General features: G+C 45.2%; 1 protein-coding gene and 1 long non-coding RNA gene across 5 annotated transcripts in view; one reads left to right on the forward strand and one right to left on the reverse strand.

Moving 5' to 3' along the window:
* Positions 1-531: 531 nt before the first annotated feature.
* LOC138446939 (uncharacterized) lies at positions 532-3,363 on the reverse strand. Its single transcript, XR_011259601.1, has 3 exons — positions 3,324-3,363; positions 2,956-3,051; positions 532-2,554 (listed from the first exon to the last, which is right to left on the reverse strand). It is a non-coding gene; the product is annotated as an uncharacterized lncRNA (long non-coding RNA).
* Positions 3,364-3,443: 80 nt separating this feature from the next.
* TPP2 (tripeptidyl peptidase 2) overlaps positions 3,444-27,978 on the forward strand; it is a 58,878-nt gene continuing 34,343 nt past the window's right edge. For 2 of the 4 annotated variants that reach the window (XR_011259603.1, XM_069602410.1), the window contains exons 1-9: positions 3,444-3,716; positions 10,934-11,062; positions 16,731-16,826; positions 18,424-18,528; positions 21,519-21,643; positions 22,313-22,476; positions 24,189-24,343; positions 25,025-25,101; positions 27,358-27,485. Coding sequence is in view for 2 of the 4 variants with exons in the window: in XM_069602410.1 (XP_069458511.1) it covers positions 3,552-3,716; positions 10,934-11,062; positions 16,731-16,826; positions 18,424-18,528; positions 21,519-21,643; positions 22,313-22,476; positions 24,189-24,343; positions 25,025-25,101; positions 27,358-27,485 (1,144 nt within the window). In the remaining 2 variants the exon portion in view is untranslated. The remainder of the gene's footprint in view (positions 3,717-10,933; positions 11,063-16,730; positions 16,827-18,423; positions 18,529-21,518; positions 21,644-22,312; positions 22,477-24,188; positions 24,344-25,024; positions 25,102-27,357; positions 27,486-27,978) is intronic. The other 2 variants (XM_069602411.1, XR_011259602.1) reach the window with 2 other exon arrangements.

Genomic DNA, 27,978 nt, shown 5'->3' on the forward strand with positions numbered 1-27,978 from the left:
ACCCTGCCGTGTTCCGTCCTCCCCTTCCTCCTCCTCCCCATTCCTAAGCCCTCGTGTTTATCTGTATCTTCATTGTTTCCTTCGGAGAGCCAATAATGGATCAACCGTTGAGCTGTTTGTCCGGTTGCGCAAACGGACTGAGCATTGAAAGAGTTGCCTTAGCTGGGAATGTCATTAAATCCAGAGAGCAGCCGGGGTAAAAACAAGAGTGAAGAATACTGGGGCTCCAAGACAAACCATAAATGACTTCGTCCTGAGCTCAAGGGATTTCAGAGGTTTTAAAAAGCAGTGGTCTTCAAACTGTGGTACAAAGTCCTGGATAACTTCAGTCCCATCAGTTTCCAAAGGCTTAAATGTCCTATCTCCTGTTTTCCAAACTGACCTGCTTGAAGACATGCCTGTGATGGAAGGACATACCGCCTTCCCACCTGTTTCACAGCTGGGTCTCCTGCTTTAAAGATAAAAAGGCACCTTACTATGGCACATCTCCTGCAGGTGAAACAGCTTCTTGGACATCAAATCAACGGACGATTTGAAAAACCGGCAGCAAAATCTTTAATCACAGCCCCAAAGCATGCATCTCATGCATCTTTTTAAGACCTGCATTTTCAACAAGAATTTTCTTTTTGTTCTGTAATTTTTATCTTAATCAAATAGTAAAGCTTAGGATATGTATTGTTTTGATCAACCTGCCAATAATTGAAAGATAATCTAAAAGAAAAATCTTAACATTTTGATCCCAGGAAAATTTTTAAAATATTAACATACATATTTTTGTTGCAGATAATAAATGATCAATAGGACTTTCCATTATAAATATAAATTACATTAGGATAAAATTCTGTGTAGAATGATAAAATTTCAAGAAGAAAGCAATGTCAAATGTCTGATTGAATTTAAATGGAATATCTTCAAGTATATAAACGCACAATGCTAAGTGTCAAACAACAACAAGAGTGTCAAAGAGTAACATTTAAATGAATGACATAGAAGTTTAAAGAAAGTCAATATTTATAAAATGTCAGATATTACATTCCTCATTCCTTGAGAGTATGATGACAAATTCTAAGTTATATTAAAACTATAGAAGAAGGTATATAATCTTTCTAAAATATTTTTATGGGATATGTAAGCAGAGTAAATTTTTTAAACACTGTTACAGGAGTCTAATAAAAAGCCTGCCACTTTGGTTTTGTAGTGAACAGTTCATTCCCCATCCATTCATTGGGTGACACTCCAGCAGAGCTCGACTGGTGTGGTAATCAGAGACAGGCAGAATAGAGATCCAGCTTTTTCATCAATTCATTTTGTAACCCGTGGCAGTCAGTAAACCTGTCTATCTTTGCTCTTCATCTGTAAAATGAAACGACTGGACAACAGTTGAACAGTTGAACCTGGAAGCTATTCCATCCACTCTGTCACTATATGTTTTTGTTGAATGTCTTCTGAGTTTGTCCTCTTTTCTTCCTCAATCACTGTAAGTCCTTTTCGAGGTAACATAAACACAGTTGGGAGTAGGAAGGAAAACTGGTAACTATCCTGTTTCCTCTTCACTAAAGAGAACGTGCTTCTCTAAGACTTACGGAGTAGAATGAACGGGCAAGTAATCAATTCAAAGAAACTGCACAGCCTTTACGGTAATTTTTGAGACTTCATGGAGAATCCCCTAATCCTGTGAAGTGGAGACTGGTGTACATAGGATTTCCCTTGACACCATGCATTCATAACCTGGAGTCCATGATAGAATCTGAGGGGTTCAAAAACTTGAGTAGAAAAAGATAAATACAGCTTAACTTCCACTTAACTTTTAGTTAAGTATTTCCTTCAATTATAGATGTAGGTAATAACCGGAGTGGTATTAGCATTACCGTTTGTTCCTGTGTCACCCGTAAAAATCAGCTTCTTGTCATAGTACAGGTCTCAAAATATCATTTATGCTCTTTACTATTGTGCAATTACGGGCACTTATTAGATTTGGCACTAGCTCCTGTTTACTTTACTCAAAGAAGCGTATGTGTAACTACATACACACATGTACAAAACTATTTCTGTATAACAAAGTTGGTTTTCATATTTTGATAGCTATTTCAACATCATTTCTTCTGTAATCCTCTATATTTTATGAGTTTAAAATTGTTCTGAGAAGCTGACCTTAAGGCTGACCAGACTGCCAAAAGCATCCATCCTTGGCACATCCTCACAAAGACTGAGATTACCCTGGCATGAATACAGACAGAAAAATCATTAACGGGCCACTGGGGCAGCATGGAGCAATTGATAGCAGCCACTCTTAATCTGGAAAACTGCCAATTATGGCTCTATCAGGGTTTCCCTGGTGGCTCAGATGGTAAAGAAATCGCCTTCAATGCAGGAGACCCAGATTCGATGCCTGGGTCGGGGAAGATCCCCCCTGGAGAAGGGAATGGCAACCAACTCCAGTATTCTTGCCTGGAGAATTCCATGCACAGAGGAGCCCAGCAGGCTAGATCCAGTCCAAGGTTCGCAAAGAGTGGACAAGACTGAGTGACTTTCACTTTCAGCTGAGTGACGAACCCTGAGGATCAACCAGGAACACCAACTTAAAGAGAGAGTCGGGGCCGGCGGGGCGTTGGGGGCGGGGGGGGGGGTAAGAAAAAGAAAAAAAAAATGTTTTTCAGAAATCCCGGAAGCCCAGGGTAAGACAAGAGGATAGGAGGGGCCCACTTCGGGATGCTACTTTGTTACTGGCTACCGAGGGCGATGGAATCGCCAGCAACCCGCTTCCTGTTGACTGCAGACTGCAGCCCTGGCCCGTGCCCACTACCACCATCACCATCCTTCAAAGGGACACACCTTCGAGACAGGGGAACACCAGCCCGACACCACTGAATCAAAGAGCTCCCAACCAGAAAAATCACTCCCACTCTCCCAAATAAAAAAACTGATCTCTTGGCTTTTCGCCAATATCCGACACACCTAAGGGGTTTAAGCGAGCTCGCGTGGGCTCCCTTTGCTCCGGGTCCACCCGGGGGGTTCCGCCGCAGCTGACCGCAAAGTTTCATTCATCCACACCTGCATGTTCAGAAACCGTCGACTGTCAGAAGGGGGCTTCCCGCTTCTCCAGAAGGCAAGCCCCTACTTAGCCCCCACTTCCTTCTCTGTCCCCGCGGTGGGGCGGGGATACGCGGACACTCTGCTTAGAAGCCAACTCACCCTCTAAAAAAAAAATCCCCGCCCCGTGCGTCTCTCTGGTTTAAGGACCCCCCCCCCCGCGAGGGCTCCAGCCCCCCGAACCCCTCCGGCCACGCCTCAGGCTCCGCCCCCTTCTATGCGGCCCCGGGTACCTCTCGGGCTCGGCTTCCGGAGAGCGGCGCCGTCGGCTCTGACGTAGCGGCGCGGGATTGGCCGGTCCTCCCTGGCGGCTCGGCTATTGGCCGGAGGCTGGCCCCGCCCATCCCGTCCGCACCTCCCCTCCTAACCCAGGCCCGCGGCCGCCCGGGTTGTCCTCGCGCCGCCGCTTGTCCGCGCGCAGCCCGGCCGTTTGCCTCCCCGCCACCCTGCAGCCTGCGTCCATGGCCACCGCAGCGACCGAGGAGCCCTTCCCTTTCCACGGCCTCCTCCCGAAGAAGGAGACCGGGGCCGCGGCCTTCCTGTGCCGCTACCCGGAGTATGACGGGCGAGGGGTACTCATCGCCGTCCTGGACACGGGGGTCGACCCCGGGGCCCCGGGCATGCAGGTGCGGCTGCCGCCGAGGGCCCCAGCGCGGGGATCGGGGACGGCGGGGGGACGCGGGCCTCGGAGCCCCGCTGTGCCACCGAGGGCGAGCTGGGCGCCGGGAGGAAGCCTTGGGCTGGCAGGCGCGGGGCCCGGGGCGCCCGGGCCGGGCCCCAATGCCGGCCCAGACAAAGCAGCGGGGCCCGGCGCTGTCGTTCGGGGCGCCGATCGCCGACCCCCACCGCCGGGAATCCCCTTTCAGCCTGGGCGCCGCCAGGCCCCGGGGCCGGCGGGCTCCCTCCTGCCCAGCCCAGCGCCCTCCTCCGCCGCCGCGGCTGCCTCGTGGACCCAAGCGGCCAGTGCCCGTTATTTACCATTTTATTATCCTGGGGAGGGTGGTGTGCTGCTGGTGAGGAGGCTACAGAGAAGGGGCAAATCAGAACTTTACGTGTTTTGTTTTTTTTTTCTGTGTTTTCTTACTGTCGTTCGGGTGATTTGATTTGGGGTGGAATGTTGTTTTTTTTTTTTAATCTCGAAACAACGAAAGCCGCCGGTTTCAAGAAGATAGTCAACTTCCGGAATTGTTTCCTCCGGTAGTTTTCTGTGTGCTATTTTTAAACCCTCTTCTGCAGTGTACTAGTTTAGGGTCAGCTGAAACGCAGGGCTTATTAGGCTTTTACGTAGAGAAGAAGCCAAGTGAGTTTGTTGTTGGTTTTTTTGTGTTTTTTTTTTTTTTTTGCGAACTCTTCCAGGGTGCATTCAGTTATGCTTGCTTTTTTTTTTAATTTTTCAACCTCAAAATGTAAGACCACGTACTTTGTGATTTTTTAAAAGACGACTTTGTTTGACCTTTGGAATCGCTGAATCAAGGTACCCTTGTGAAAAAGGTAATTTTTTTAAAAACGTTGTATCTCCGTTGAAAGCCTTCTGATTAAAGTTTTCAAAGTTTGGCTTTTGTAAATTTAGCCTTAGACTTGCAGGGAAACCGAGTAGTCAGCAGAACCTCAGCGTTGCTCAAGGTCCCATCTCTTGGACGTCTAACGGGGCTGATTGCTGATCTCTTTCCGTGTCAACCCTTCACCTGTATGGCTTAAAACCCTGAAGTTGAGGGATTCTCTCATGCCTCTGCCCTCTCAAATCCTTAATTGTGTTCTCTTATAAGCGAGATAGCAAGCGTTTGGGAAGTTAGGATGTAATTCAAGGGGGAGAGGAAACAGGTCGACTCTGTAGAGAATCCCCAGGCGGGGTATCTTGCTTCCTCCCCTTAATTTTTGAGCAGCGGTCTGGAGTGCCAGTCACCTGCTTCTGGCCCTGCCGGGCAGCTCTGGAGCCTCAGAAGAGAAGCAGGTGACACCTTCCTCCTGCGCTGGAGTGGTCCAGTTGTGTTAATAACTACGGAGACTCAGAGCAGTGACAGCCATCACCTCCTTGAGACTTTATTCCCTGGTAGTAATGGTTTCCATTCCGGGGTGGTGTGTGTGTTTCCTTTTTATAGGGATAAGTGGGAGGAGAACAGCTGGAGGACATGGTTCACTGGCTCTTTTGTCAGGATAATAAGGGGATCGGAAGAGTTTGGAGGAGTACTGTCTGGGGAAAAGACGCTTTTGTAGAATCTCCCAGACCTGCTCATCCCGTCCTTCCGTTCTCTCTGTAAAGTATAGACAGTGACTCTCATCCCACCGCGCTGCTCTGAAAATTGAGACAGTTAGTTACCTGTGACTGTTTAAAGAGCTCAGGAAAAGCGCTCAAGAAACTCATGTTTTTAAGCAAGGCTTAAATAACCTTGAGGGAGTTTATGCTGGATCTTAAACCACCAGCTGTCTGAAGGATAAATGTACGTTAGGTGTGTGTATCCTCAGTTGCTTCAGTTGTGTCCAGCTCGTTATGACCCCAGGGAGCCCGCCAGGCTCCTCTGTCCATGGGAGTCTCCAGCCAAGAATATTGGAGTGGGTTACCATACCCTCCTCCAGGAGATCTTCTCGACCCAGGGATCGAACCCTCATCTCTTACCTGTCCTGTTGTGGCAGGCAGGTTTTTTACCACTAGCACCACCTGGGAAGCCCTTAGGTGTGTGCGTGTAACAATAAATGTTTGCATGACAGTGTATTTGAAGGGAAATGAAAACTTAACACTTACCTTCTAACAGCTTTGAGAGATTGGCCTAAATATGGCCATCCGAGAAGAATTCAGTAAGGTGATTTGCAAACATGAGTGAATTTTTAAGGTTTTTTTTTACCCTCCTTACCTGTAACAAAGGTGTTTTATAGATCTGTGTATGCATCATTAAGGTAAGAAGGTAGATAGAAATAAAGTGGAAGGAGCCAGTGAAATAGGAAGAGGCGCTTGAACTGGACATTGGAAAAGCCAGTGAAGTCTGAGCAGAGAACTGGAGGCACGAGGAGAACTCTGAGGAATACGGTGGTGAGTCCCGTTCTCTGGAGACGGCCTCGGGCTCAGTTCTCTTTTGTGACAGCGTGTAGGCTTGTTAAATGCAGAGGGTGGCAGGATGAGAGGAGTAATAATTAAATAAGTGGTTAAGTCTTTTCCGTAGCAGATATTCAGGCATCTAAGGTTTTGCATTAATAGATGCTGGAGTCGTGCAGACTGTAGCTGGTAACAGAGATTGATCAGGGGGCCAGCCAGAGTTCACGAAGGAGAGACGGAGCTTGGACAGGACCTGGAATTCAGGGGCCTCCCGGCCACCGCTGGTCGTCATCCAGATTGCCAGAGTACCCTTCCTTAAAAAATAAGAAAAAATCCCGATATCACACCCTTGCTTAATATCAAACCAACTATTTGGGCCTCCCAGTTGTCTTTACATGAAAACCCCCAGGCCTGAACTTTGCACCTGCCATCGCCACCTGATTCCAGCTCCTTGCGTAACCTTGGTTTGCATCTCAGCACTTCTGTCCCCCGCCCCTAAATCCTGGCTTCCACCAACAACACTCTACCCCTTTCCCAGATCTTCCAGGTCTTTCCCCAGCACATGCCGCTGCACATGGGGTTTAATCTGTCCGCAGGCCTCCTACAGGCACCTGTAAAGGCCTATTTAATCCCATAACCCACCTTTGGGGATATCTGCTGATTTACTTCCGCCATCTCCCACTGCATGCATAGTGTATTTTTGTGTATATACCAACCGCTGTGTCAGGACCTGGGACTTCAAAGAGGGAGAGGGCCCGGTCCCTGCTGACGGTTCCTTTTCCCTCTTTGCTCTTATAGCGGTTTATTCATATTCTCTTGTAGCATTTAGCATTTCATTTTAGTCTCTTGCTTTTCATACCTTTTTCCTGGTTAAGTTAAAATTCCTCGAAAGCACCTATCCAGATTCATTTTCTGTGAAATGTGCTTGTGTTAAATGGGAAAAAAAAATGCATATGTGTGATTATATCTGTAATTTCCTCATGGGAAAGAAATATATAATTTGGGGACGGAGGTTACAAGTAGTCCTGTAAATGTCTTTCTAATTTCATATTCACTAAAAGATAATAGAGGGGGCTTCCCTGGTGACTCAGTGGTGAAGAATCCACCTGCCAATGCAGGAGACATGAGTTAGATCCCTGGGTCCTCCCCTGGGGGAGAAAATGGCAACTTACTTCAATCTTCCTGCCTGGAGAATTCCATGGACAGAAGCAGCTGGCGGGCTACCGTGGGATCACGGTCAGACACAACTTAGCGACTAAACCACGACTAAAACAAGATAGAGTACAGTGAAGAAATTATGATCGATGTGTATTTAGTTACTGATAGTAGGTGCTGCCAGTTTTAAGGTTGCCTTTCAGTTTGCCTTTCCTGATTTCCTCCAGGCTGGGTTGTGTGTTCTTATGTCCCTTCCTGGACACTGTCCTTCACCTTTATTATTCATTGTCCTATGTCACTGTACTCTTGTCTCATTTGTCTTTCCAGCTGGATTGTAAGCTTTCCGAAAGCAAAGCCTGTCTGACTCACTTTATCACTGTGTTCTTAGAATAAGAGTCATTTCATGGTGTTTGTTTGCAACATACCGTGCTTTGCTCAAAAGGAGTGTTCTCAGGATCGTCCCTGAAATTCCAAGTGAGCGCTTGCTCCTTCACTGCAGTTTGTGCAGAAAAGTTGGCGAACTTCCCACTCTGATTCTGATTTTCTGTAAACCCTCGCCAACTTTGCCACAGTGAGTGTTTCACTGGAGATAAAAAGTAGCTGAGGTTCTTGATGTTGGGGAGGAACCTTTGGGCAAGTTCTGTTCCGTCCTGCCTCGCATCGCCCAGGAAGCATCCCTCGGTCTCCCACTCCATTCCCAGGGCTTATCACCTTTGCTGTCGTCGCAGTAGCTGTGTCTTCGGTCCCCTGTGACCGTCCAGGCCTCACAGTAGAGGGACAGCGGCCTCAGGTTAGCAGTGCAGTTTCCTCTCCTCCTGCCAGAGCTCCTTGCAGAATTCTCAGCCAGTGTGCCTTTCTAAAACCTTCCTACCCTTAAATTCCCTCTTGCGTCTTCTCTCTAGTGGAGTAGGTCCCTTCACCTAATGATGAAGGGAGAAGTGCACAGACAGAAAACCATATATATGAGAATTTTTCATGGGTAAGAGAGAGGTCCTAGTGAGTAAAGCTGATTGCAGTAGCAGATGCTGAATAAAGCACAAAATCCCGTTAGGCTGTCTTCCTTTGTTCACACACTGATGAATGAGGTCTCCAATGAGAAGGATCCGTGTCGGACTTATTAGTGATCTCTTACGATTCTTGATCTCAAGGCACTAATGTTGTTTGCTTTATGGAATGAGAAAATGAAGACAAATGGTTTGTCTTCTTAGTGCTCTGATGCAGCTTTCAAGTCACACAGTTACTTGGAAAACTTTTTAAAATGGATTGTTTGCGTATGGTCTTAATACATGATCCTAGCTAGTTTCATAGGAGAGTTTATAGGAGAGTTTGCACTTTTCCTAGTGGTTTCTGTTTTTATCTTGTTAGATTCTCTTACATTTTTCTTCATTCCTATATTTTCATTTCATGTTTGAAGATACTTAGCCAGTCCCTTCAAAATCAGTGTCTGATTTAAGTCTTATCATAATCTTGTCAGGGTTGGATATGATTTCTGCGGTGATTTTAATTGTGATTTGGAGCCTTCTGAGTGTATTAGAATACTTATTCCTAATATAGACAGCCCCCAATAAATAATCACCCAGTTTAAGAATTTTTATCACCCGAAAAATTACAGCAGTGCGGCCCCCGACAGAACTCTCAGCCAGCCCCTGGTTGGTCGATGATTGAAGTGAGATCTGAGATCCACCAGCCACCCCCTAATTTTCCCTTGTAAAGAAAAAAGCGTGTGTGTTTCCTCCACATAGCGAACTCCTCCTCTCCGGTGCACCTCAACTGCAGGATTCTGAGGACCCTGCAGTGGTGGGGGTGTGTGTGGGAGGGGGTGGTGGCGGTGGCGGGAAAGACTCCTAGGATTGGACCCTGCACTTCAGCTCAAAGAGGGTGAATTCTCGGGTGCAAGGGGAATCTGAGGGCTGGGCGCTTGGCACCCTGTAGGCTTTTTTTTTTTTTTTAACATTCCTGTTTCTCTCTTTTTTAATTAATTTGTTTTCAGTTGGAGGCTAATTGCTTTACAGTGTAGTGTTGGTGTCTGCCACACACGAGCATGAGTCAGCCGCGGGCACACATGGGTCCCCTCCCGCCCCTCGAGGTGGGCACACAGCGCCGGCTTTGAGCTCCCAGCCTCATCCAGCAGATTCCCACCAGCTGTCCGTTCCTCTTTCTCTCGTGAGGGCAGGGGTCTTCTGTTTTCTGCCTTTTTCAGGTCTCTGGACCTGATTCCCGCTGCTCACTCAACACATGTCTCTTGAATGTGACAAATCCCCCTGGTGAAGTTAGCCCAGAGAGAGCCCCAGAAGGGTTCCCCCCCATAAAGGCAGTGGGGTGTTCAGTGTTACCATGGGCTGCAGCAGTCGGAGGGCCCCCCCCGCAGCTGAGGAAAATCCATCTTAACGCCGAATAAGGAGTGTCAGGCTGTCCAACAAGCCAGCAGCCTCGAGTGCCTAACAGACGCTGCCGGGTTTGGAGTAATCTGGGGAATAAAACAGACACGGCCCTTGCCCCGGTGGAGCCTCCCTCCACTAGTGCTAATCGGGGAAGAGTTGCAGGCGTGATTATGAAGCGAGTGGAGTTCTGCAAGGCCCCACGGTACCACGAGGAGGAATGATCGGGTTTAGGATGACGAGCGCTTAGACCAGGTCGGCAGGGAGGTTTCTGTGAAGGGGCAGCGTTCTGTAGAAAACAGGGTCCCTGAGTCGAGACCGGGACCCTTGTGAACAACTGAAGGGACAAAAAATTCTCAGCAGGAGGGCCTGGTGCAGGAAGGTGGCGGCCGTGGCCAACGAGTGGAAAGGGGCCCAAGTGGTCAGGGTCGGGAGGGTGCTCCTGTTGATCCTGGAGGGCTTCCTGGGGGTGGCGCCCCCTTAGGAGGGCAGGAGGCGACGGTGGGGGAGAAGCTCAGGATGCCGGTGTGGACACCCAGAGAAGGTGGGTCTGAACCACACTTCAGAGGTAGAATGAAGGACCTCTGGGGATGCTGGCTGTGAGCACTAAACTAGAGAGGCCGAGAGGGCCTTCCTGCATTTCTGGTTTGAGCACCCGAGTGGGTGTTGGCTTCCTGGGCTGGCAAGGCCTGGGGAGGGGCCAAGTGTGAGTGGTGAGTCTGAACCTGACTTAAGAGGTTCGCGTGCTAGTGCGGCCTCCAGTAATGAAATGTTAGTAAGCGTTTTTCCCTTCAAGCTTTGTGCTCATCCAGCCCCAAACTCACCTTCTTCAGATCTCTCTTCAAATGTTAGCGTTCTCAGCGAGACCTTTCTTGACCAGCCTCCTTAGCACTGAATGCCCCATACCACCTGTCTCCCTTCCCTGCTTGATTTTCTTGGTTATAGTGATTACCGACTGACATGTTATATATTTCTTGGTTTATTGAGTCCATATAACACAAAGTCTGTGAGGTTTTCTGTGCTGTACCCCTAGTGGAGTGTGGCGTATGGTAAGTGCTCAGGAAGTATTTACCTGAATATATGACTACATTTTCTTGAGAGTATCTGTCAAGCTTTTGGCTTAAAACAGTTCAGGTCCCTTTTTTAAATGAATGCAGATTTTATAGACTATTTTCTATATGGGGACGTGTACATGCACAAACACACATTTGAGGGTTGGCATTTCTTTTCCAGTAAAAACTGGATTCTGTAATTCATGTTTTAATGGTCTCTTAATCTTCAGGTTACAACTGATGGGAAACCGAAAATCGTCGATATCATCGACACGACGGGAAGCGGCGACGTGAACACAGCCACGGTGGTGGAGCCAAAGGACGGTGAAATTGTTGGTCTTTCAGGAAGGGTGCTCAAGGTTGGACCTTTTATCTTTTCACTGAATTTTTCTCTTTATTTTTTTGTGCTGTCACCTCAAAGCATCTCATGTTTTCACCTTACATTCCGTGGTATGATGTTAGTTACCTGTTGCTGTATCACAGATCACCCCAAGATGTCATGCTTTCAAGCAACAAACGTTTACGGCTTCTGTGAGTCAGGGAAGCAACACAGTAAAGGCTTCAAGTTTCTTTGACTTAACTGTGCTCTGGTTAAATAACCTGTATTCTAATTCTGCTTCTTCCAAATAGCACATGAACTGCTGATGGTTGATGTCTAACTCTTCCGCCAGTATAAGATCAGCTACTGGTTAGGTGCTTTGAAGATGCTCGTCCTCTCTTTCTCTAAGGATGCTGTTGCTAAGCTGTCTTGAGTAACTGGTGGTCAGTTACTTATGGCCAGTAGTAAGGAGAACAGATAAAAGCAAAAAAGTGAATAGAAGCATACGCCTTTCACGAGTAAGTGTACAGGCAAGAAGAAAAGTGCACAAGGCACGTGTGTGCGGTTGCATGAGTAATTTCAGCGAACACCGCTTCGCCTGCTGTAGATAAGACAGAGCGCTGCCTCGGGGGTTCACTGTGTTCTCCAGATCACAGCGTATTTTGGCTTTTGTGAAATCAGTTCTTTGCTTTCCTTGACGGTTTTAACCACCTCTGTGCGGATACCTGGAATCTGTTGTGAGTTTTGCCTGTTTGTGGGCTTTGTATGAGTGGCCTCACTTCCATGTTGTTTCATGTCCGCTCTTCCTGGGTGTTTGTGCGATTCGTGAGATTGAGCCGTGATTTGCGTGGGGCAGCGATGTGTTCGGTTTCATCGCTGTCTCTGGGACATGGTTGTACCACGAGGTGTCCGTTCTGCTGGGAACAGTTGTTTCTCCTTTGGGACTGTCACAGTTCTTTAGAAAACGTTCTTGCAGACATACTCTGCGCACCCATGTGCAGGTAGCTCTAGGGTATGTGCCTGGGAGTGGAGTTGCTGAGTCAGAGAGAGAGGCCTTTACTGGGTGAGACAGCTTCACCCGTCTTTTCCAGCTGGTTGTACTAAAATACGTTTCCACTAGAATATGCAGGCCTTTTAGAAGTCGCGCTGCTACCAGTTGATGTTTTCAGGCTTTTTAACTTTTGTGAAGAGATTAGAATTTAGCTGTATCACTTTGTAGTTTTAATTTGTGTTTCTCCGACGACTGTTGAGATTGAGCCCCTTCTCGTGTGTCGCTTCAGCGTCTGGATTTTCTCTTTTGAGAAGTGCCCCTCCGCGTGCCTTTGCTGGTTGCTTTGAGTCCTGAGTCATCTGTCGTTTTCTTACTTGTGTGTGGGGTGACCTGTCCTTGGGTTACATGTGTTTTGGGTGTCTTTTCCCACTCTGTACTCATATTTTCACCTTCCAGGTGATGTCTCTTCATGCGGAGGACATCAAATCTGTTGTAGTTGGAAATCAGCCCTCTGCCTTTTTGGTTAGGGCTTTTGTGTTTTACGAAATCCTTCCTCCAGCTGACAATGAGTGAAAAGCACCAGCCCTTAACCTCACAGACCAAAGGGAAATGAACACCCCCACACCTGCCACCAGACCAGCCGCAGATGAGAGTAGGGCCCTGGCCAGCACCTCGGTTGGAGCCAGGTGGAGGATCCAGCCCAGTGGTGCCAGCTTCTGATTGACAGAATGTGTAAGAGAGGAAATGTGTGTTCTTTTAAATCACAACGTTTGCAGTAATTCATAACACAGCAGTAACTAATAGACTCAGCAAAAGATGTGCAAGCTGTAAAAAACACTCAGATAGATATTCTAGAACTGAAATATTTTTATGATAGCTGAAATTTTTTTTTAAGACAACATGACTGGAAGGATGCGGTAGCAGAAAGAAGATGACAGAAGAGTCTGAGCGAACATTAAAATCAACCAATAGAAAATAAGCATTCTGAATAATGAAGAGAAACACTGGGAAATAACAAACTTAGCTTAGGAACTTGTAGGTCAATAATGAATGGTCAGATATTTGCATCATCAGACCCTAAGAAAGAGGGGAAAGGAGTGTGCTGCTGGAAAAAAAAAATTGGGGGAGAAGTTCTCCCAAGTTTGGCAAAGATATAAACCTACTAATTCCAGAAGCTGAGTGCACCCCACATAGGATAAACTGAAAGGGATTTATGCCCGGAAACATCCAATCAGACTGCCAAAAATAGCCGGGAAAAAGTGACCCACTGTATAGACGGGAAGGATACTTGATTGACTTCAGCCTTCTCATCAGAACCTTAGGGGCCCGAGAGGTGTGGCATGACATTTTCCCAGTGCAGAAAGAAAGGATCTGTCCATCTCAGATTCTGTATGCAGCGAAAATACGTTCAGGGGGAAAAGGTGAAATAAAGACATTCCCAGATAAAGTAAAAGTAAGAGTATTTATAGCCAGCAGATATGCTTTTTTAAAATAGTGAAAACAGACAAACAAACAGACTTTTCAAAGGAAAACCTGAAGCAGCAGAAATGTAGGACAAGCAAAAGGAACCTTAAAGGTCTTGAGTAAATATGATCACCTGCTTTGATTTTTTTAAAAATTGTATTTGATAGTAAAGGAAAAAAAAGAAACCCTTCCTGACCCCAACTCATGAGGATATTCCCCCATTTTTATTTTCTCAAAGCAGCCATCATTTTTCTTTCCTTGTTTGTTCTAGAATTCACCTGGAATTGATTTAACGCTTCCTTTAAAATAGGAGTCCCTGTACTCTTTTTTTCCATCTGAACACCCACTTGTCCCACCGCATATGTTAAAAGTAGGTCCACAGTTTGCCCACCAATTTTCAGTGCCGGCTTTTACTTTGCAACCTTCAAAATGTGACTTTTGGCTTCTAAAGCCTCGTTGCCCATTCTGTGTCCTTAGGGTTTTTGGTTTTTTCCCTTTTCCTTATTCTAATTTTAGCAGCATTTGGAAGGAAGCACACTGCCTTTTAAAGTTCTACCTCATTTAACTTGAAGCCATTTTTCAAATCATCACTTTTTAGGCTAGTTCAGAGACTGTGAAAGCCTCAGCCACACTTAACATCGAATTTAGATGCAGTGAGAGCTGAAAGGGAGAGGGTCCTTGTGTCTAACCGGACCGTGAGGCTGACAAGTCTCAAGTACAGTTTTGAGGCAAAAAAGTCAACATGATTTTCTTGCATGCACCGTCAACAACTCACGGTGACACTTGTCTCATTGAGAAAACCTTCAATTCATTAAACAGCCTTTCTTTAAAAGAGTCAGAAAAATGAGGTGTAATTAGTAATTAAAGAAATTCTGTTTCTTGTTTGAGAATCAGTCTTACCACACTGTAGTTACTATGTAATTAAAACTTTTAAAGAGAGCAGTTTAAAATGGTAAAAAAATAAATAAATAAAGCGCTTTGATTTTTAAGAGAGACCCAAAATAACTTCATTTGTATGGAATACTCAAATATGTAAAGTGACATATTCTCTAATGGCCTCAGAGTAAAGGTAGCTGAGCACAGAACTGATGCTTTTGAACTGTGGTGTTGGAAAAGATTCTTGAGAGTCCCTTGGTCTGCAAGGAGATCCAACCAGTCCATCCTAAAGGAAATCAACTGTGAATATTCACTGGAAGGACTGAAGCTGAAACTGAAGCTCCAATACTTTGGCCACCTGATGTGAAGAGCCGACTCATTTGAAAAGACCCTGATGCTGGGAAAGATTGAGGGCAGGAGGAAAGGGGATGACAGAAGATGAGATGGTTGGATGGCATCGCTGACTCAATGGACATGCGTCTGAACAAGCTCCAGGAGATGGTGATGGACAGGGAGGCCTGGCGTGCTGCAGTCGATGGGGTCGCAAAGAGTAGGACTCAACTGAGCAACTGAACAACGAACAACAGAGCTAGCTTTAACATGGTTAAGGTTGACTAGTAGAACCGTGATTATGCGTACTTTTTATTTTCTTATTTATTTATTTTTTAGTTACATTTTTGTAACTAGTCCACATGTACTGTGAAGAAAATGCATGGTAGCAATTTGAGAACTATGTGGTTCATGGTCCCTGCGGAATTTAGTCTTGCTTTAATTAAACACAAATTATGTCTACTCGATTATTTTTATTGTATTACATACATAGTTTAAGTGATTGCGATTGTCTCAACACCCGATTATTTTGCAATTACTTTGATCAGTTATTTCATTTAATCCTTTGGCATTTCACAGCTTTTTGTCATCTCTGCGCAAAGACGTCATCAGGAACATACGGGAACAAAGCCACCTGGGTGGTGGGACACCTGTGATTAAATAGGCTAGTGATTGCTTACTCTTTTATTGTTGCAACACGTTATTATTGTGTGTCACGGGTGTTGGAAGAACAAGTTAAGAATCTCTATTATCTAAAGAAGGCTGGTCAGTTTTGGATGAAAAGCGCTAGTTTGTACGCCAGCAAACTTAAAATTTCACAAACTCTAGACATCATTGATTCAGAAGTGATTACTGATATGCAGACTTTTTTTCAATTGAAGGATAATTGCTTTACAGTATGTGCAGGCTTTTGAAGGTCAGTAGATCTTGGAAGTTCTGTGCACAATTGTCTTCCTCTAGTTGTGAGAAAATTTCCTCTACAGGCTTCCTGCCTGGGGAGTAATTTGATGAAGAGGGACTTGAGGATTCGAGTCGAGTAGAAATCCTGCGCAAGTAATAATTGTGAGTCAGTCCACAGCTTTTAGTGGTTGACAGTTCAGCTTCATAATCTGTACACCTTTGAAAGCTGTTTTTAGTGAACATGGGTCCTGAGATGATAGAATGTGAAGAGTCCCCATGGTCTTAATTGACATTTCAAGTTGGTTGATGTTCACCCAAGTTCTTATTCATGGGAATTGTGAAGTAAAGGTGATTTTCTTCCTCTTGCACATGAGGAAGTGGAAGCCCGTGGCTCCCACCTGGTGAGGGGCAGAGTCTGGGCCGTAGCCAGGTTTGTCTGGCTTTAAATTCTGTATCCTTTACACCAGGTTTTTGTCTCTTGATAGAACTAGATTCCAGCTTTCTTTTTCCACCCTCCTGTTTGGGCCAGAAGTTTAATTTCTCTTTGCTTCTTTGCTTTCTCTATTTGTAAACTGGGCATGCTCTTTGTATTTTATGTAAATTAAAAGCTTGAAGTGTTATTTTTAAATACTTTGAGAGAGCAGGAAAGACTATTATAAGATGTTGTATGTAATTATCATGATTTTATAGAGCTTTTTTTCTTAAGAACACAAAGAGCTCTTTTTATAGGCTCTGGGCCCATCCCTGTAGTATCTTGGAGGAGAGTGAAGTTCTTTTTCTTAGCGAGACATCTGAGGGTGGAGAGGTTCTGTAAGTTGCTTCCCTCCCCTGGTTGATGGGCAGTTGGGTGAGGGGGGAGTGAGCTGTCCTGAGTGCTTGGGAACTGAAGATCCTAGCGGTTTAATGTGATGTTGATAGCCCTGCATAAACTGTAAAGCATTGTGTAAATGAAAGTACTCTACTTAAGCTATCTCACTGTTGAGACAAAAGGAGACAGAGATATGTTAAATGGCAACTTAAGAGTATTAAAGAGATGCTCTAAGGTGGCCTGCTCCAAGTTGAGCCCCAAGGATAGATTTTCCCCCAGGACTGTACCATTGGAATTGGGAAGCATTTAATGAGTGAGAAATGTTCTTTTTTCCCATAGATTCCTGTGACCTGGACAAATCCCTCGGGCAGATATCACATTGGCATAAAAAATGGCTACGATTTCTATCCAAAGGCTCTCAAGGAAAGAATTCAGGTAACGGACCATCTAGTATCATGACTTCTTCAGATTCTATTCAGACTGAAGAAAGAGACTTCCTTGATTCTATTCAGACTGAAGAAAGAGACTTCCTTAGCTCTCACTAACCTGATGGTTATTAAGGGAATCTGGAGACTTTCAAATGATATCTGCTTCAAGAAAGATGCTATCCAGTGAAATGTTACCTATTCGTGTTTCCTAATCTGAGATACATGGAAAAGTCTAGGGAATCTGAATACCTTGAAATTTTATTCACATTTTGTGTATTTGTGTTTTTCTGGGAAAAGGGATATGCTTTCACTGGATCAATTTAAAGCCTAGACTGCCTTATTTATTCCTGTTCCTGTCATTGCCATGTAGTTCATCCCATTTTCCTAGTCTTTGCCTTGCTTTCTTGATCCCAGGTAGTGATGATTCAGTACCAGGGAAGGAAGTAACTCAGACCTAAAGCAGCTGAAGGACGGGAAACACAGTCTGTCTTTGGAGAGCTAAGAATTGTAAAACCAGTGAGATGGAGCCTGCTTTATAATAGCACAGTCGACCTTTCGGTAGTTACGGGAGAGTTTGAAATGTTCATTATCCATCCATTATAGTAGCCACGAGCCACAAGTAGCTATTGAGAACTTGAAATGTGGTTAGTATGACTAAGGAAATGAAGTGTTAATTTTATGTAAGATTTTAAAGTAGTAAAACAAGATGTGATCCTTGCAAGTGGGCCTTCAGGGTGAGACCTATGGGCCATATAGTCTAAGGTTGTGATTTGCTTCTCCAAGGGTCAGTGAGCCAGTGAGAAGTTACTCAGTATTTTACATATAAATCTTTTACTTGTCAGATTCCAGTCATTCTGAAAAAAAATTTTTTTTCAGAAAATAAATGCACATAAGTTAACTTCTATTAGATACTCTTTTATTTTAATATTTCAGGCTGAAATGCACAGTCTTTTTATGCATTGTATTAAATTTAATCAGTCACATTCAGGTATGGATTAGGGTCAAGCAGACTCCCCTTTCTTAGTCCCGTGGAGTTGATTGTTTTAGTGGAGAGGCTTTCTTTAGCTAGTTGACTTCCACTGGGAGGCACTGTAGTTCAAGACACTCGGGAGGGCAGGAAGACCAGTTTTCAGCAGCAAATAACCCATCAAGTCAACAAGGGTGGGGAAAAAGGAACAGGCCAGGGAGGTGGGAGACAGGAAGTCCACCAGAGTGCAGCTGCGGGCTTACCCCTGTCTTCTGCTTGCTCTTGGCTGAAGGCATTTCTTTTTCCTCAAATGATGGGATTTCAGGCTGTTACCTGACATGGTATTATCTATTCTTGGAGAAGGATTTAAATGGGCGCCTGTGATGTATAAAAATAACATCTAGCTGTGCCTTGGTAAACTTGTGCTTTTAGAGTCTAGGCGTGGTGAATTAACTAATCAAGTTTTTTATAACTGATCCATTCATTGCTTTATCAACTTGATTATAAATGATTTTTTTTTTTAACCTCTGTATGAGCACTGTATAGCATTGCAGCTAATAACAACTCTTAAATTCCTGTCTCAGTTTACCTGCATGTTAGTCCACCTCATTGGAAGGGCATTTCTCTGTCTTTGCAGAAAGAACGGAAGGAAAAAATCTGGGACCCTGTCCACAGAGTAGCTCTCGCGGAGGCCTGTCGGAAGCAGGAAGAGTTCGACGTTGCCAACAACTGCCCTTCTCAAGTTGGTGCTAGTTGCTTTTATTTAAACATTACCGTGTTCTTAGAGAATTAACAGTTCTTAGAGAATACACAGACTTTTTCCCCAAGTTTGTTTTCTCCCCCATGTTTTAACTTGTCTAATTTTACTTACTTATTTTCCTTTCCTCGTTTGTCCTGAAATCAATTTATGTATCAGTTAAATGTTTAAAAGTTCTTAATGAACATAGAATGGCCGCACGGAAAAGTGCACACACCCTAGATGTGATGTCATGAATCGTCACAAAGGCAGCACCTCGAGTGCACGGCACCCCAGCACCTCTCATGCCTCTGACTGCTCACCGCTGCCTCCACCCAGAAGCAGCCACCATCCTTGATGGCTGACACTGTCCAGTGACTTCACCCATTCTGAATTTTGTAAACTGGAATCATGCGGTGTCTGTCCTCTTACGCGTCGCTGCTTTCATCCGATGTTTTCTGTGCGATCCCTCCAGCGCAGGGTGTTGCAGTAGCTCACTCTCGTTACTCTGTGAGGGCCGGACCACAGTGTATGTGTCCATTCTGCAGATTGATCCTTGCTTCATTTCCAGTTTGGGGCCAGGATGAAAAAATCCTGGTTTGGAAGTTCTCGTGCCGGTCTTCCGGCGGGTTATAAAGTGACCGTACCAATTCCGTCGGAAGCGTACGAGAGTTCCCATTCTTCTACATTCTTGCTGTTGCATGTTTTGTGAATCAGTCTATGAGATGAAAAAAATAGCATCTCGGTTTATTATGAAAGCAGTAAGTGCTATTGCAGAAACTGGAGCACCAGAGGTATTGTAAGGGTTAGCAGGTGAAAGTCTCTGGAATGTCACCACCCAGGGATGCTAGCAGCAACTTGATGTTCGTCCTTCTGAATTTCTCTGTTAATGCATGCCAGTTTTTAAATGAATTTTTAAATCGAAGTATAGTTGATATATAGTGTTTTAGGTATACAGCAAAGTGATTCAGTTATACATACAAATATATATATTCTTTTTCAGATTCTTTTCCATTATAGATTATTACAAGATATTGAATATAATTCCCTGTGCTATACAGTAGGTCTTTGTTTATCTATTTAATATGTAGTAGTGTGTATCTGTTACGCCCACATTCCTAACCTGTCCCTCCCCTCCCTCCCCCTCTGGTAACCATGGTTTGTTTTGTGTCTGTGGGTCTTTTCTGTCATGTCAGTAAGCTCATTGGTGTCGCTCTTTTTCAGATTCCACACATAAATGATATCATGGCGTTTGTCTTTCTCCTTCTGATTTATTTCGTTTAGTGTGATAATCTCTGTATCCATCCGTGTTGCTGCAGATGACATTAGTTTGTTCTTTTTATGGCTGAGTCATACTCCATTGTGCGTGTGTATATATATTTATATATGTGCCACGCTTTGTTTATCCAGCCACCTGTTGATGGATGTGTAGGTTGCTTCCTTGTTTGGCTGTTGTAAACAGTGCCACTGTGTACACTGGGGTGCATGTTATCTTTTCAAATTGGAGTGTTTATCATTTCCAAGTATATGCCCTGGAGTGGGATCGATCGCTGGATCCTGTGGTAACTCTATTTTTCGTTTTCTAAGGTAATCCCCATACTGGTTTTGAAACATAGTGGCTGTACCAGTTTACGTTTCCCACCAACAGTGTAGGTGGATTCCCTTTCTCCATGCCCTCTCCAGCATTTATTATTTGTAGACTTTTTGAGGATTCTGACCAACATGAGGTGATGGCTTCATTGTAGTTTTCATGTGCGTTTCTCTTATAGTAAGTGACATTGAACATCTTTTCCCGTGCCTGTGGGCCACATGTGTGTCTTTGTTGGAGGAAATGTCTATTTAGGCTTCTAGGCCATGCATTTCTTAATCAGAAATGGGGTTGTATCGGTGATTCTGAGCCCTGGCTGTCTGGTAGGATCACGTGAGGAGCTTTAAAAACTCCGTGTTTGTGTCCTAGAGAGGAAATAAATCAGAACCTTACACAGGAGGCAGATATTTTAAAAACTTTTCAGAAGTTTTCATTAACATGCTGGTCGGGTCAAGGCCCCCCAGCCTGCATAGATGTACACACACACACTTTCATTTACTTTATCTGTGTTCATTTTTAGCAGCTCTATAATTTTTGGTTAGATCACTTTTGGTTCTTCAGCCTCCTGTTGGAGACATGAAATATAGTATTTCAGGTACTACATATACAGCACTTACTAAAGAAGGGGGAATCTGAATTTAATTAGCCATTTTATTTTGTATGCCACAAATGCTTATATTGTCTTTTTCCTTGAGGAGGAGTAAACATTGAATATATTGAATAAGGAAAAATAAAGCATAGCTTAAGATTTGGGGAACATGTGAAACCTAAATTTTTATTCACTTGGACTAGTCAGGCGAATGTAGGGCCATCTCGTATAGTACGTACTTTTTAAAAGTGCTTAGATTGAAGCATACGAATTTTCCGTTTTTATAGCTCAGAATGGTTGAATAGCAGCTTATATGTACTTGGTCATAAATACAGTATGTATTTAACTCAGCAAATTTAACAGAGGCGAGATTATTCATAATTCCTATTATTTATTTGGGCTCTTAAGAAATAGATTTGAAATGGAAATGTTCCTGGATATAAAAACCTAAAGGTAGATAAACTAACGTGTAGCAATTTTAGTGTTGCATTTAGAACTGAATCACGCAGGTACAGGTCATGTGACTAACACCCTTGGCCAAATGAGGTCCCCGCCACCTAGCACTGTGTCTTTCCCAAAGCAGGGGTAGTGAGGGACTGACTATGATAATAAGTGAAATTTTTTTTTAATTTAATACTTTAAGTGATATCTGCCACTAAATTGAATTTCAAATTGTACAGATATAAAAGGAAAATTTTCTTATATTTTTCCAGGGTAAAATAACTTTACTACTGGGTCACATTATCTTTGGTTGTCTGTTAATATCACTTGTCAAGAGCACAAAATGTACTAACATTAACACATGTTCTAATTGATTAGGCAAATAAATTAATCAAGGAGGAGCTTCAGAGTCAAGTGGAATTGCTAAACTCTTTTGAGAAAAAGTACAGTGATCCTGGCCCGGTGTACGACTGCTTGGTGTGGTTTGATGGTGAGACCTGGAGGTAAGCCATGTGGATTTTATACATCTTCATTTAAAAATGGTCTTGCCTGCTCTGAAGAACATTAAGCCCTCAAAACTGCCCAGAGATTTGGTTTACAAGACATTAATATCTCTAAGCAAAGCGCCTCGAGAGCCGGGTTGGCTTTTGAGTAGTTTCGGATAAAGCCTTTTGAACCTCTTAGTATTTTAGGCATGAAAGCTGACTCTTAACCTCTCTTAAAGAATCTTACCCCCTTAACCAGATAGTAGTCATTAAATAGACAACAGCTCATAGAAATGTTCCTGATTGAAGCTGGGCAGTTTGGAAAGTAAGTGCAGGAGGATCTGGCAAGAGTATCTACTATAAATGTTGTAAGGGCAGAAGAGGGAAGTGGGATAAGGATTTACCACCAGAGACCTAGACGCTAAGTTGGTCTGATTCCTGAAGCCGGTGGGTGGTTTTCTTCCTGGAGGTCTGTGAAGGACAGTTCCTAGAGCCCCTTGTGCCTGACTTCATTTAAGGGCTGGTTGCTTAAGTCATCTTACCCAGTCTTTACTGAGGCCCCTGTGACAGAGGCAGCTGCCACGTTTGTGCTGGTAAACAGATGGTGTGGTAAGAAGAACCTCGAGAAATAGTATTGTGTGATTTTTAGATAACTTGCATTACCTGCTCTTAATTCTCCTTTCCCAGAGCCTGCATTGATTCGAGTGAAGATGGGGATCTGAGTAAATCGACTGTTCTGAGAAACTACAAAGAGGCCCAGGAGTATGGCTCCTTTGGCGCCGCTGAGATGTTGAATTACTCCGTTAACATATACGACGATGGGAACCTGCTCTCCATAGTGACCAGTGGAGGTATTCTGTCTCAGGTTTGCTAACTAGAGATGAACGTGCAAAGTACCGGGAGGAAAAATTCCTCTGCCCAAAAACAGCCTTAAGGAGAACTGACAGATCCCTACGACAGAACTAGGTCTGGAGTCACGGATGTGATGAGATTTCCTGGAAAGGTTTTTTTTTTTAAGGCCACAACCATGTAGGATCCATTCCAGGAGTGTGAGCATGGTCCAGCTACAAAAAGAATAAACATAGTTCATTCTGTGAACAGTAATTTCACCTCCAAATACTAACTCCTGAAAATTCACCCATGAGTGTGAAGGATCAGGATCCTTACCACAGCTTTCTGTGTAATTTCAAAAAAGTTACAGACTTTCTTGGAATTTGTGTGTTGGTTTAAAATTATGTTGTTCATCCTGTGGAATATGTTATATAGTAATCAAAATGAATAAATCTGCATATAACTATATGTATAAATCTCAGATCCGTAAATTTTAGTGAAGAAAATATGTTGATGTTAAAAAAACTGTGTGAAAGTGGTTTATGGGTGTGTGTGTGTGTGTGTGGTAAAAATATAAAAATACAGGTGCACAGAAGGTGTGCACCAGCTGCAGGGCAGTGCTCGCTTCTGGGAGGGAGTGAGGAGGGTGAAGTGGGGTACCCAGCTCCCCCCGCCCCCCCACGTCCGTAGAGGCACAGCTCAGGTACAGGAAGCTGCACAGACTATACACTCGCAGGGTGGTGAGTTCTGATGTGTGCACACACCCCGGAAACCTTCCCCACAACCGAAACAACAGACCTCCATCACCACCACCCTCAAAGGCTGGCTTGTTCTTCCTTTATAATCCAGTTGTCTCCACTCACATCCTCTGGTAGCCGCTGAAGGGCTTTCTGTCCACCCTCGATTACTGTACATTTGGTAGAATTTTATATAAATGGAATTTTAAAAATACAGTTTGTTTTTGCCCGCCCATTTCAGCATGTCGGGCTGAATCCATATTGTGATGATAAGTAGCTTGTTCCTTATTGTTGAGTATTTCACCGTGTGCGTCCACCATGGTTCATTTACCCATTCACCTCCTGATGCGCATTGGGTTGTTTGAACAACCGTGTACAGGTCTGTGTGGAAGCTGGTTTTTGTTTTAGTTGGAACCCATGTCTGGGAGAGCTGGTTGGGTGTGGTCGGGCCATACGGTATTGAAGACCGTCCGAGCTCCCCTTGGCAGTAGCAGAGTGTCACACCCGCCGCAGAGCGGCGTGCACGTCCCCACCCTGGGGGCCACCCTCAGCCTCAGCTCTTTAGCAAGGGGTGGCTCCACGTGGCCTTCGTTTGCGTCTCCCAGGTGACTCATCTTCTCATACATTTATTTGCCATTGGTCATCCTCTTGGGAAATGGTTTTCAAGCGCTCTTTACCCATTTTTCTTTTGTGTCCTCTTTTTTTTTTGATTTGAAAGGTTATGTTCTGGACATAAGCACTTTGTCAGTTACATGCGTGTGAATACTTTCTCACCTTTGTGACTTAACAGCGTAGAATCCCAGATGGCAGAATAGCGTATGTAATTCACAGTCGTTTTTTGTGAATTATTATTAAGAGACAGAAGAAACAGTACCCCCTTACACGTTAAGATAAGCGTGTTTTTATTCTGATTACTACTACGCAGATTGAATCTCGCGGTTAAAACTTTGAGCCTCTGAGGGTGTTACCTCGTCTTCTCCCCTTCTTGCCTCTAGGAGCCCACGGAACACACGTAGCTAGCATAGCTGCCGGGCATTTTCCCGAAGAACCTGAGCGGAATGGCGTAGCTCCTGGTGCTCAGATTCTTTCCATCAAGATCGGAGACACAAGACTAAGCACGATGGAGACAGGCACAGGCCTCATCCGAGCTGTGAGTGCTCCTGAGCTGCCGGCGTCCAGGGCTGATGCTTCACGGTCGGGGACACTTTGATCAGCAAGCTGCTCTTGCTTTACCAAAAATGCATGGAACTGTATCCAGTGTATAGGGCCTTGTTTTCAAAAGCCCCAAATGCTTAACTCACTCAAAAATATTTTTATTAGAAATTATTTGGGGTAAAGGGATTTGGGGAAATATGAAAACATTGTTTACATTATACTTCTCACTTGTAGTAAATCCCTTAGCAAACTATTTTGAGATACTTTTAAAAGCATGAAAAAAGGAAAACGTCTCAGCCAGCCTGCTCCATCAATGTTAAGAAGAATTTATTCTTCATTTCACTTTAACATATGAATTCTATTTCACTTGAGTGAATTTAAACTTTAAAGAGACCTCCTTCATCTCTCCAACTCAATTCTGCAGATGCTGGTTTGTTTTTTATTGACTACTTCCCGTGCCGTGTATCAACACCACCCCCAAACACACACACACACACACACACACATACACACACGCACCTTTTTTTAAGTTTGTCAGCCATGTCTGGCAGCAAGTTATGCATTTAGATATGAATTGGAGTATGATTGGTTACAGAACTGTGGGATGCCTTTATTGTGCTGGCGTTTCTGTTTTTATGAATGGCTGCCTAAGCTGGACTCTTTATCTTTTTACTAGATGATAGAAGTTATAAATCATAAGTGTGATCTTGTCAACTACAGCTACGGAGAAGCGACTCACTGGCCAAATTCTGGGTGAGTGTTCTTTGCCACTCGTCAGCCGTGGAAGCTCAGCTGACAGAGAGCAGTGAGCGTTTCTGTATAACTGGATCGAACGTCACAGCTGAAGGAGAGCAGACTTGGGTAGATCCTGTGCGTCCCTGAGGCCCTTTGTCCACGGTCACGTCTTTGACGCCGGTGTCCCCTCCTGGCCGGTGGACCCGACGGCCCCTGGGACCCTGTCCACAGGCAGCCCGGCCTCGGGTGTGCGCGCCTGACGGAGCCCGGCCCGCGGGAGCCCGCGGGTGCTGCGGCGGCGGCGCCCCTCGGCTGCCGGCTCTGCGGAGGCCGCCCTGGCGGCGTGCTTGGGGCCGCGGGTGTGGGGTCAGCGCTATCCCTGGTCACAGCGCGCGCCCTGCCCCCCTGGACGGCCGTTTCACGCCTTCTCCTTGGGGACTCCCGGCCACCTCCCCATCAGTGCTCAGCTGGCGCCCTTGCTGCTTGCTTTCCCAGAGTAGGTAAAAACGCTTAGAGGGGACTCCGGGCCCTCCTGTGACCGCCTGACCCCACCAGCTGCCATCCCTTCTTCTTTCATGAAGCCTGCCTGGGATGAAGAGCCTGGCCCTGGTCCCCTCCACCCTCGGAGATGCCCTCCAGCATCGACCCGCTCCTTTCCTGGCTCTCTTTCCTGTCAGAGGGACCTGCTCAAGTATCCACTAGCTTTAAAGCCAACCAGTAACAAGCCTCCTCATCTCCCATGGCCTTTGCTTGCTTTTCCAGCAAAACCTAGACTGGTGTGTTCACCGTTGTCCATCGACGGCTCTCACTGCCCCAGTGCCCTCCCTGAGCTGTAGGGTCTCCCAGCCTCTGGCTTAGCCTTGACCTCATGTTACCCCAGCCTTTCTGTCTTCATAGCGCTAACTTAGCGGTGACCCTATCTGGAGAGTTTCCTCCCACCACCCCACCCAGATACACCCGTCGTGCATTTTCTGAGCCCTGTGACAGAGCTCTGCCGAAATGCAAATGTCACCAAACTAGAGCCTGTAGGTGGCTGTCATCAGTGACTTAGTTTCCATGGGTGTGTCATCAATGCTTTTGCTCGATGAAAAGAGCCGGTTTCAGTGGCTCTGTGTCTCAGGATTGTGTTTAGGTGACGTGCACGGTGGCAGGGCTCTAGAACGATCCATGGGCGCCGGAGTGTAGAAGGGACCCTGTACCTGCAGATGGCCAGATAACCCCAGGAGATGGTTTAATGTGGTGCTGAAACCATTCCTGTACTTAACGGTGGTGGTTTCACAGTCTGTACATACGTGCAGTCTCAGAACTAGACACCAAAGAGAAGGTCGGTTCTACCACAGGTTGATTTAAGAAATAAAAATTTAAAAACCCACAATTTCCTCAGCTGATGCCCATTTCCAGACCTGGTAGGGAACACGCTGTCTGCCTCAGTTGTGAACGTGACCTCGCAGGAGCGAGAAGGATCTGCTTCCGTGTCTTCATTACCGCAGTGTATACCTTTCTCTCCTGGGACCTTCCTTCTTTTACAGTCTTCTTACTCTAATGTGCTTTTCCTTCACTTTATGATTTTAGAGTATCCTTGGCCCTTGACCTTTTTACATCGGCCTCATTTTTCCCTTGTGGTCTAACTTTACCTCCTGTAATAACTACTAGTGTATTATTCTTCCTTGCTGTCAAGCTCTAACCAGATATGTTAAATCTTTCTCCCTGGTGCCCTATTCCCCCATTCACCTTTGCCGCTTGTCACAGCTGTGTGAGGAGTTGGTCCTCCACACTTCACATGGCGGGTGGAGTGGACCCCCTGTGGCCCCTGACCCAGTCTCTGCTAACGTTGCAGTCTTTGCTTTTGGCCCCTTGGCAGTTTATTTTCCCCAATATATACAGTTTTGTTTTTAGCACATTCCCCACTAAAAACGGGGCCTCCTAACTCCCTCCACTGAACCCCGACTGGGGTATGTCTCTGGGCATGGCTCCATCGCGCTCCACTAATGCTGCACGTGCCCGAACTTACCTGACCTCGCGTTTGAGTGTATTTTAGTTTTATAAACACTTTGTGAGTAGGAGCAAGGCACTTGGCAGTTTGAGAACGTCCCTGAGTGATTCTAAGCTCCCCTCCTGACCTGTGACCACCATTCTGCTGCTCGCAACCCATGTTTTGGTTTTGTTTTTGTTTTTTCATATAAACCATGTTTGAAAATATTTTCACATTACAGTAATCCATTTCTTGAAAAGTGGACAGTTCATGTGTTCAAAGGAGTCCTCTCCCTCTTTCAGGAGGATATGTGAAGTAATCAGTGAAGCCGTGTGGAAGCACAATATAATTTATGTCTCAAGTGCTGGGAATAACGGCCCCTGCCTGTCCACAGTTGGGTGTCCGGGAGGAACCACGTCCAGCGTGATAGGTGAGTTTCCAGTTTTAGAAAGAAACTTAAAAACAAGCAGACAAAAAGATTCAGTCCATCCAGTGTTAACTGTTCTCTCTCCTACACACAGGACACTGAGCCTATAATAGACCCTCAGGAAAGTGAACTCTAGTAGGGACCCACTGATGTAGAATTTCATCTCCAGCAGACTGGAATAAGTGTGGAGGTACAGATCACGGATAGCAGAAGCATAGATCAGGCCTGTTGTTTAGTCGCTAAGTCATACCCAATTCTTTGTGACCCCGTGAACTGCAGCACACCAGGCTTCCCTGTCCTTCACTATCTCCCGGAGCTTGCTCAAACTCATGTCCATTGAGTCGGTGATGCCATCCAACCATCTCATCCTCTGTCGTCCCCTTCTCCTCCTGCCTTCTGTCTTTCCCATCATCAGGGTCTTTTCCGATGAGTCAGTTCTTCACATCAGATGGCCAAAGTCCTGGCACTTCGGCTTCAGCATCAGTCCTTCCGATGA

The sequence above is a fragment of the Ovis canadensis genome, chromosome 10 (genome assembly GCF_042477335.2).
Source record: "Ovis canadensis isolate MfBH-ARS-UI-01 breed Bighorn chromosome 10, ARS-UI_OviCan_v2, whole genome shotgun sequence".
In the NCBI taxonomy this organism is placed as follows: domain Eukaryota; kingdom Metazoa; phylum Chordata; class Mammalia; order Artiodactyla; family Bovidae; genus Ovis; species Ovis canadensis.